The sequence below is a fragment of the Dreissena polymorpha genome, chromosome 15, assembly GCF_020536995.1.
Source record: "Dreissena polymorpha isolate Duluth1 chromosome 15, UMN_Dpol_1.0, whole genome shotgun sequence".
In the NCBI taxonomy this organism is placed as follows: Eukaryota; Metazoa; Mollusca; class Bivalvia; order Myida; family Dreissenidae; genus Dreissena; species Dreissena polymorpha.
Window position 1 is genome coordinate 47,669,741 of NC_068369.1, and position 11,160 is coordinate 47,680,900.

At 32.9% G+C, this 11,160-nt stretch overlaps 1 protein-coding gene across 1 annotated transcript; it reads left to right on the forward strand.

Moving 5' to 3' along the window:
* Positions 1-2,472: 2,472 nt before the first annotated feature.
* Positions 2,473-8,764, forward strand: LOC127860543 (decapping and exoribonuclease protein-like). The gene is made up of 6 exons (XM_052398649.1): positions 2,473-2,686; positions 3,064-3,159; positions 4,116-4,227; positions 4,743-4,878; positions 5,109-5,194; positions 6,759-8,764. The coding sequence occupies exons 1-6, from the start codon at positions 2,665-2,667 to the stop codon at positions 6,865-6,867; spliced, it is 561 nt and encodes a 186-aa protein (XP_052254609.1). The 5' UTR covers positions 2,473-2,664; the 3' UTR covers positions 6,868-8,764.
* The last annotated feature ends 2,396 nt before the right edge of the window (positions 8,765-11,160 follow it).

Genomic DNA, 11,160 nt, shown 5'->3' on the forward strand with positions numbered 1-11,160 from the left:
TTTATAAACTGAGTTTGATTGAATAGTTACATATTAAGGTTTAATACAAAAATTATTTAGCATTCAGAAGCCCACAGTGAGGAAGGTAACCCTCACCTTTAATTGACAGCATGGGAAGCTCTGTGTGTAAAAGCAGACATTAAAATTGAAATTGTCAATTACAATATTCGTGTCTTTTTGGTGGGGGGGGATCTGGCGCGTGTTTCATTATTATTATTATAAATGACGATGCATTTATTAATTTATATTTGACATGTATAAGTCAGTTCATGTGTATTCACGGAATGTATTTTGTTTCTTCGGGGAGATAATGAATTCACCATTATTATATATAATATTTGCATTCACTTCCACCCAAGTGCAGACACATCGACGATTTCACAGCCATTCTTGATGTGTTTTGTTGAGTTGCAAACACAGTACATGCCGGTCGTCTTATATCTTTGTTTTCTAAGTAATAAACATAGCATTCAATTGATATTCATATTCGTAAACAGGCGGTATGCAGCGCATGTGCAAAGCTTAAAACTTATACAAAAGAATACAGCGGTATAGTGGCTGGTAACAGTCATTAAAAATAATCGTATGAATTTTCAAAAAGTGTCAATACAGAAATCGTTTGAGTTTCCAAACTCATTCATTTAAGTAATCGATTGGTTGTTGGAATTTTTGAAAAATGTAATTTAAGTTATCGTTTGAGTTTTCAAAAAATGGCGACATGGGATAGGCTATATAAGCTGTACAAACACTCATGTATATTTTATCATGCCACATTATTGATTATTGCCTGATAAGATGCTTCCTTATATAGTTTTCATTTCACATCAACAGGAAGTCGTTACATCAATCGATGTTTGATTGTAGGTCATATTACTGCCACTTAACAACAAAATTGATTATTTCTTTACAAAAAGGGGGTGATTTGGTATGACAAACAGATCAACGATTCTGCCTCGCCGTATGATACACAGATCAACGATTCTGCCTCGCCGTATGATAAACAGATCAACGATTCTGCCTCGCCGTATGATAATCAGATCAACGATTCTGCCTCGCCGTTGTTTTATTTTAAGCCTTACCTGATATGTTACAAAGCTATCAGGCAGTAACCGGTGTTTATTTGTTTGCATACAGTTATATAAGACAAACATGTTTTACACTTATTAGTTTTATGAAAGGGTTATTTATATTGATTAATAACAATAGTATATTAATAATTTGATAATACACAGTGGGTTGATTATATGTTTTTAAATCAATTCATTTAGTTCATTCAAAGACTAGATATATTTTTTAAACATACGTCCGATAGCAATCGGGCTTAAAATTGTTAACAGCACTTAAATTCGACGTAATAAAATATCCTGGTTTTTCAAAAATCTCTTTTTGTGGACATGTTACCTCGTGATTATCGGATTTTGGGCGATATTAGGAATTTGTGCCGCTGATGTTATGATGTTTTTGTGTTCAATTCGTGGATCGATTACTTTAATGACTGTTTTTGGAAATTCAAACGATTTCTTTATTGACATTTTTTGAAAATTGATTCGATTATTTTTAATGGCTCTTACCAACCGCGAATCCGCTCTATTTTTTGTATAAGGTTTTTAGCTGTATACCGCATAAGAATTCAACGAAATATATTGATTTTACATTTTAAAAAATGTATCACGACATAATGAATAGTTTAATACAGTGTTACCAGTATAACAGTTATCTACTTTAAGTCAAAAATCGGCTTACATTCACATTCTTTAATGAATGTTAGGGTCTTAAATCAAAATGGACTAACATGCATATTCTTAAGGGAATGTGCTTCTTTCTGTTCATAATATTCAAAATAAATTATTCCGGATTAACTTTATATTGTAAGGTTTTTATAACCCACAAAGGTAATTTATTGAGCTATGTCTGATATCCGTATGATTTTTATTTCCCGAGAATATCTCCTTCATTGTAACTTCATATGTTATTGATATTTTTTGACAACTCTTACATTGGCAGCGTTTGTTTGGTTTGCAACTTAACAATCTGTTGTTTTCAAAATCTACAATAATGATAATGAATTAACTTTACTTAACAATATTTAATTAACGAACTTACTTAAAATAAAAAAGCAAGGATAACTAAGAGAAAATTGAGCGTCCAACATGGGGGTATGCCACACTTATTTTTAAACAAGAAACTCTTCCAACATACGTTCTAGTCTCTTAAAACACAGAACATCAATATTTTAAAATATACTGCAGTTAACTCTTTCAGTGCTGGAACCGACTTTTGAAGGCCTTTCCTTTGCAAACAGTTTGGATCCAAACTGTTTGCTTTTTTGATAGTATTATTGAAGAAACTCGAAGAAAATTCTAATTTTAGAATTTCAGCAGACGACATTTTAGCAGACGACAAATTTCCCAGCATGCAAAGGGTTAACGAACTTGAATTCACATTTACAGTCATTTCCCGAGCAGCGAGTTCAAGAATGCATTTGTTGGCCGACGACAGCTGCTCACCAAGGTGATGTGTTCGCCTTACGACAAAGACCCCTGGAAGTTTGGAGTGATCTTCAGGGACGACAACTATTACATGTGCGAGTTCGACCGGGAGAAAACGGCCACGCCCAACCCGGGGGATGAGACGTGAGTGCGGTCAATATTTTGGGGATGGAAAATGTTGCAGTACTTGACCGCAGGTGTGCATACCAAAAAAACCAATTTAATACGAGTTCGCTTATAACTTGCAGTCGACGTATACCCGCTTTTTTATACGAATACTTACTCGTATTTTTTTTAAATGATAGTAATATAAAAATTTGTATTCAGCAATGTTCTTACAGGCAGTAATCAAAATCAAATTAATTGTGAACCCAGTATTTAAATACATTACCTTTTTAACAACATGTCCTTTTGTACACGCGCCAATCAAAATGCATTTTTTAAATTCAACTTTAAAGAAGATTGAATTCATTTAAAACAGTTCTTATTAGTACCAAAGAAGCATTCTTCGTACACCCGTCCAGATTTATTGCTAGTGTGTTCTCGATAGTCAATATATGATATACATTCACAGATGAGGCGGATGGCAAACCAAAACCAGATCGCCAATGCAACAAAAAGGAAGAGTTTGACGTTGTCAGCAAGCTGGAAGTAAATGACCATGTTCTAGGTAGGCTTTAACTCTCGTTAATTTCCGTAAGTGTTCGTGTTTAAATTGTGATACATCGCGTATCTTCGGAATGCTTCTTAAAGGGGCCTTTTCACAGATTTTGGCATGTTTTGAAGTTTGTCATTAAATGCTTCATATTGATAAATGTAAACATTAAATTTTAAAAGCTCCAGTAAAAAATCAACAACAAAAATTAAAAAATGAAAAAACAGTAGCCCGCAGTAGGGCTCGAACCAGTGACCCCCGGAATCCTGAAGTAAAAACGCATTAGCCAACTGAGCTATCCTGGCAAGCATACATATGTTGCGTATTTTATACGTTATATAAGAAATCTTCGTAGTTTCACAAATTTAAACGAAAACAACAGAACTCTTCAAATTATGCAATCGTTTCGCGTTGCAAGGCTTTATAATTTTTAGGTTTTTAAATCGTCAAAAGATGCATATAATGGCTATATTAGACCATGGCAAATGTTTAGTAATACTGTTTCCTCACAAATATCATAACTAAACCGAAAATTTGCGAATCTGAAACAACTTTTTGTTAATTTTGTCAATTTACCAAACCGTGAAAAGATTCCTTTAATATAGATTTATGCAATAAATCGTCTGCTTATCCAGGGTGGTACTTTAGTTTTGTGTTTCTAATCGTTACCCGGTATTGTTTTGATGTTTGTTTGTCATTCTTATATGAAGCAATATTACAACTTCAAAGATACTGTCAGATAAATGTGAAAAATATGAATGTTTTATCTTGATAAATACTGCTTGTCGGTAAAAAAAAAACAATATGGACCTTTGCTCAAGATAAAACATTTATGTCAGCGTATCAACTTGACAAAGTTTGTAAGGATTTACCCACAGATCAAGTAATCTTGCCTGACCTCATGTGAAACCATCGTTCAATCATGACTCTTTTTTATGGTGTTTTATTTACATAGTCGTGTAATCTTTCAGCGTACTATTACGGCGTGGATGCCTACGACAAGGACGCTAATTGCTACGTGGACATCAAAACCTGCAAGCACGTACCCGAGCATGACGAACGCAAGCTTAGAATCTTTCAGAGGTAAAGTATTTCTAAAATTGGAGTTTAAATATTATAAACAATGCAGTGTTTAAGTCAAACATGTTATTCATTAATACGTTCGTCATGTGATTCAATATTTAATAATAATACCTAAGGGTAGTGGATATGGTGTCACTGGGTTCGATCCTCACTGTGGAAGCGTTCTTTAGATCTCCCCCATAGACACCAAGGAAACGGACTCGAGAGCGTTTCATATAAGCTTAGGCTTGTTACGCAATCGAGCTTAAATAAATAGGTATAAAATAATAATAATAATGAACCTTGCCTTTAAATATTTTACAATTATGTTCAATGAATGGTGAACAAGATTAAGTATGAAAACAAAATAATTAAATGTAGAAGTTAGCGTGTTGATCTTCTGACAATTTAGTTTCTATGTTTAATGCGTTTAGTCTGCATGTATTATTCTGATATAGACTACGACATGTATCAGCAGTTTAGCATCTGGAAACATAGCAATAACTCTGCTTTAATCTTGAGATGTTCTGTAACAGACACAAACTGCTGAAGTGGTGGGCACAATGTCAGCTTGGCGCTGTTTCTGAAGTAGTCGGTTGCTATAGAGACGATTCGGGGATAGTCACCCGCCTCAAGCGCATGCCCACACGAGAAATGCCGAACAGCGCAAGGGTAACCTTTAGTTTTGATAGGGTTTTTTCAGTCGCAAATAACGGATCGGATCACTGACTTAGCATATGCGGACGGCATAAGGCTCATTTAGCACGACAAAAAGCAAGTGTAATTAGCTCAGGTTGTTTTCGATTTTATTCATGTGATCATTATAGACGTGCACTGTTTAAAGAACCTAAACGCAGCTAACCGTATACCGATTTAATCAATGCCCGTGTAAATGCTTACAGGAATGGTCGGCAAATGTCTGCTACAATTTCCTCGACCAGTTTCTGACCTGGGTGAAACAAAGGATTCCCGCTGTCGATGCCGATACGTGAGTACATCGAATCATCAATCATATCACGAAACCGTTATCCTTTTACATAACACGAAACTGTAATCAACTATTATAATACTAAGTACAATCAGTACATAAAACTGTCATCATTTATCACAATACTAAGTTGTTATCATCAATAATAATACGAAACTGTTGTCATCTATCTTAATACGAAACGGTTGTCATCTATCATAACGCGAACATGCTATCATCTATCATAACACGAAACTTTATCATCTTAATGACACGAAGCTGGTATCATCTTTTAAAATTCGTAACTGTTATCATCTATCATAACACGAAACTGTTATAATTTATTATAACACGTAACTGTTATTATCTATCCTAAAACGAAACTTTATCACCTACCATAACACGAAACATTTATCATCTGCCATAACACGAAACTGTTTGTATCTATGATAACAGTAAGTTATTATCTATCATAAAACGAAATGGTTGTCATCTATATAACAATACGCTGTTTTATCTATCATAACACGAAGTTTTTATCATATATAATAACATTGACCTGTTATCAGCTATCATAGCATGGAAATGTTATCAGCTATCATAGAACGAGCTATAATAATATATTATAACACGGACCTGTTATCATCTATCATAATACCAAACTGTTATCATCTAACATAAGAACATGAGACTGATTTCAATTATCTTAATATGTATCTTTGAGCATCAACATAACACTTGTATAATCTTTAACAACACAAAACTGTTATGGTCTATATAGGCACTACCCTTTGGTTATCTACCATAACACGTAACTGTTATCATCTACCATAAAATGGAGCTGTTATCATCTGTCATAACACGAAGATGTTATCATCTATCATTACACGAAATTGTTAACATATATAATAACACGAATCTATTTTTAACCAAGTAGCACAAAACACATAAGCTGTTATCATATTTCATTGGACTGAATTTACAATATACTTCCAAACATAATATTACTAATTTATTAAATAATACTTTTAGGGTAAAACAACGTATATGATATCAGAAGATGTTACAGTGCTTTTTGACGTATACGATATCAGAAGATGTTACAGTGCTTTTTGACGTATACGATATCAGAAGATGTTACAGTGCTTTTTGACGTACACGATATCAGAAGATGTCACAGTGCTTTTTGACGTATACGATATCAGAAGATGTTACAGTGCTTTTTGACGTATACGATATCAGAAGATGTTACAGTGCTTTTTGACGTATACGATATCAGAAGATGTTACAGTGCTTTTTGACGTACACGATATCAGAAGATGTCACAGTGCTTTTTGACGTATACGATATCAGAAGATGTTACAGTGCTTTTTGACGTATATGATATCAGAAGATGTTACAGTGCTTTTTGACGTACACGATATCAGAAGATGTCACAGTGCTTTTTGACGTATACGATATCAGAAGATGTTACAGTGCTTTTTGACCTTCAGATACGATTAATAATCGGCCTTATATAATTGAAAATTAACTATTGTGTTTTTATTTGGATTTGATCTCTGTTCTTAATGTGATATTGTTGCAGGCGGGTGCACGTGTTCGAGTATGTTCCGCAATCAAAGATTGTCCGTTACAGTCAGACAAGAGACGAGGCGAAAATGTTCCTACCGGACTGGTATGTGGATAGCCAGTAACATACGAGACACGTGATCGCAGTTGATTTTCCAAACCTGAAAAGACGATATATTTCTATTGTTTTTAATAGTGGAACAGTGTTTAACCAACTTTGCATTGCAGGTTATCTATAATGTTGAATATTTTTAACCACTATTTTATTTTTACCTATTGATGTTATAGGAATATCTTGATACTTTTATATTATATTTGGGATTTTTAATTAGTTTTATATTGCATTGAACCTTTTACAATACTCACTATTTTAGCTCGTCTATTTAGCGAAAAGGTGTATCAATACTTATGAACAGTTAGTCGGCGTTGGCGTTATGTTCTTGTTGAGATTTGTTTGTTTTCGTTTTCATAATATTGATAAATCAATGGATTACAAAAGAAAATACACATCACTTTTAAACACCACATGACTTAAGTCTGCATAGAAAAGATAATTTTATTGGATGCAGGAAACATGCCAGCAGAGAACTGATAACTAATTTACGTATTATATCAGCGAACACCGTGTGTATGTAACTGTTTATATAACGCTCCATTCCATTGGTCAAATAACATGCAGAATGACACATGCAAGTCAATAACGCGATGTTTTAAATTAAGTATTTGTGTTATACAATGGACTTATTGAGATAAGTAAAGTGACCGAACAGTTTAAATTCTTGTTATTGTGGTGGAGGGTTCTTTAAATGTTCGATGGAAATTTACGTAAAATTTAAACGGTAATTTATTTGATGAATTATGATAGTACCTATGATAGTTGATCAAAAACTTTCTATCTAAGAATTGTCTGCTTACACCAACTGCTTTAAATTGGAAAAGGAAGACGGCGATGATCTTAGGCATCTTGTATGCCGCATGCAGATTTTCAACTCATAATATAAGCATACAAAACTAAACGAAAACATTGAAGATTGTAAACCATACACAACTTTCATAATAAAGATAAGAGCCAGCAGAGCTTTTTCTTTTATATGGAAGTAAACAAAACGTGTGAAAAAGACTGCAAGAAGACTTGTTTATATACTTCAACTTTCAATATCATCGGGAATAAATGCAGCATCACATCATGCTTGACGTAACATTTTATAAGTTTAAAATGGCAGCCATCTTTTGCTTTGGTCTTTTATTTTGGTGAAACAATAAAGTAAATTTGAACAATACCTGTGTTCACATAAGCCCCCTGTCAAAGGTAATAAGCGCTCATACTTTTAAGAACCTGGAAAATAATTTGTCCAAACCACAAACGAACCGTTTAAAACATTTGATGTCAAATTTTAGATGTTGTAGTCACCAAATAACGTTTAAGAAGGGGAAGGTATCTCCGAACTGATCACTTTCAAAATTCCAAATTTCAAAACGTTTCTATGTTGCTAAAACCAAAATGTCGTTTGTGTTGGAAGCGAACAATGTTTTCAACTGAACTTGTTTTGCATTCACAATTACGGAAAAGATATTTTCAACTGAATGTCTATTGCATTCAAAATAACGAGAAGGATATTTTCATCTGAATTTGTATCGCATTTACAATTATGGAGCAAAATGACTTTCAAGAACAACCGCAAGGCATATATCATGTTGCATGAAGGTTTCTTTGCTTGACGGCTTGAAGTACTACATAGATAAAGTATAAATTATAATCCTACTGGACATTTTTCTTTACCGTGAATATGGTTTGTTATAATGATATTCTGATCCGAAACGTAATGGATGAGACAACAACGTCATAATAAACACCAGAAAGTTGTTACCAAATGTATTATAGATACTTGCATTATTTTAAAATGTTTAAGCAATTTGATCAATAACTATTCATAATAAAGCACCATTTGAGATATGTTAAATTCAATGGATGTCTGATAAAGAATTATATTTATCAATCAACAAATAAAAAACTAATTTTGAGTCCAGGCTTGTTATTTATGATTTGTGAGTTCTTACTTATGAATTTTGCTTTGTGAGTTCTGACTTGTTAGTTCTGACTTATGAGTTGTGAAACCTGACTTGTAAATTCTGGCATGTGTGTTCTTACTTATGAGTTGTGACTTTTGAGTTCGGACTTATGAGATCTGATAGTTTTTGCATTACATGAAATACAGTATTTCAGTTACTTATTATTATCGACACTGCAGACTAAATCCGAAATAACAAAACGAGTGGTATCGCCAAAATAAGATTTAAATTATGTCGGTATTAAACTGCCTTTTGGTTTATGACAATGTATTACGCCTATTATGGTTAAGAGATGCATATATCAATATTTTCAGAAATAATAGTAAAATAATAGTGAAAATAATGTTGTTAGATGGCAATCATATTAAAATTGCATATTACCTGAACCAAATAATTAATAACGAAACATATGTGTAAGATCTCAAAAACATTCATATTCAACATTTGAAAAGCTTTTGTTCAATGGCTCAAAATAAAGTATGAACCAATTTTAAAAAAAAACGTGCGCTCGAGTTTACAAATCGACCGATCGAATTTTAGAGTGTTTCGTTAAAAACTTAAACCAGAATTAACTTTCGTCGACAATATAACAGTTTAATTTACGACTAAAACTATCGTATGGATAGCCTGAAGCTTTTCTCATTGAGAAATAATATAATTTAATAACTACTCAATCTTACAAAAATCAATAATAGTAAACCGTTGTTGTCCTTATGGCATATCGAATAACAGTCAAATAATATCATTATTGAATTTTGAATACAAAGAAGAAGTAATGACCATGAATAGATAAAAAATGTCCATACATAGAACACTATTTATGACAATTATAATTCACATATAATGATTCATAGAATACTCGTGAAACAAGCCAACATATTGAAAGCATCACACAAACAGACACAAACTATACAAGTACGACACTATTATCATCAATAGAAACATTAAAAGTCGGGGCATGAATATACTGAAGAAAGCTAAAGCGTGCCTGCTAAAACAACAAAGCCAGTTATCTCTGAAAATGCTCATCAATAAAAAACATGCATTGTCTTACCTACAGCATTAATATTTCAGCACCCTTAACCAGTCTGTGTAATATCTGTAAAAAAAATCTATTCACACAATTCAATACATTAGTGTAAATGCCCCGATATGAAGCTGGAAATCTCAAGGTTTCCTTCTATAGATAATACATTTCATCTTAACCAAACGATAGGAAACCCCTTCTAAAAGAACGCTTGGAATATGAAATTTGATCTACGTCGCATTTTGATAAAATTGTACGTAGCTTTTTTTAGCAAATGTTAATTGTAAGTGGGTTTCATGTCGTCAAGACGAAAAGAGGCGATCCAGGTCCAGCAGGAATTTTACTGGTCGCATCCTTTAATGCTGCCACGGGACACAAAGTTGACACAAAGGTGAATTTTACACAACTTCAAGTGGATTGCTTAATGCACGTTACTTCAAATATATAGGTTTAGTCCATTTCATATTTGCCAGTAACTTGTGTTGTTCATTAGAAACATCAACCTTAAATATGAATTTAAGATCGTTAAGTTCTTGTAACTTTCTTCGATTTCAATTGATTTGTCTAGACAATAGAAGAAACGCGTAAAAATAAACATCAAAACTGAAGAATTAATGTCAGAATTATCTTATTATAAATACAAAGTATGGGGATATGGGTATAGCCTTGTTAACTTGATTACATGGTATTATAGAAATTCATTCAAAGGTTATATTCATAATGAAATTTTACCTAATATAAAGAACAAACAAAAATTATTGCATAGTACACACTCCACTTACATAATTGCTTATCAACAGATTTGAAAATATCTACTAAAAAAACTGCATATAAAATTGTATAGTAACAGTTGATGGTGGAATATATCAATACTTCACTTTAAACATACCAGTGTTTTATTCTCAAACGGTTTTAAACGAAAATCCCCCATAGCTTTTTTCCTATCATACTCGATTTCTGTCACACCTAATCTAAATAAATATATCAAAAAAATAATCTTTGAGAAATTAATAATGTTTAGTGTGGCGCCGTTTCACAACCAGACAAAACAAAGGCAGCACAATTAGAAATTAGACGGACGGACATATAAGAGAATTTTAAGATATGATGCAGCATAAAAAAGTGCATAAACATTTCATGAAAATAATAAATAACGCGTCAGCAAATAAAATCAACGTTAATAATAATATATTGACCGAGTTGGAATCCTGTGAGTATGGTCACTTTGCTTTCAAAAAAGAAGATAAGGAGGCCAAATATAGACACTGTCTAAACACACAAACTGCGTCATCAGCTTCGTTTTCAATAGCAGCCACGAAAT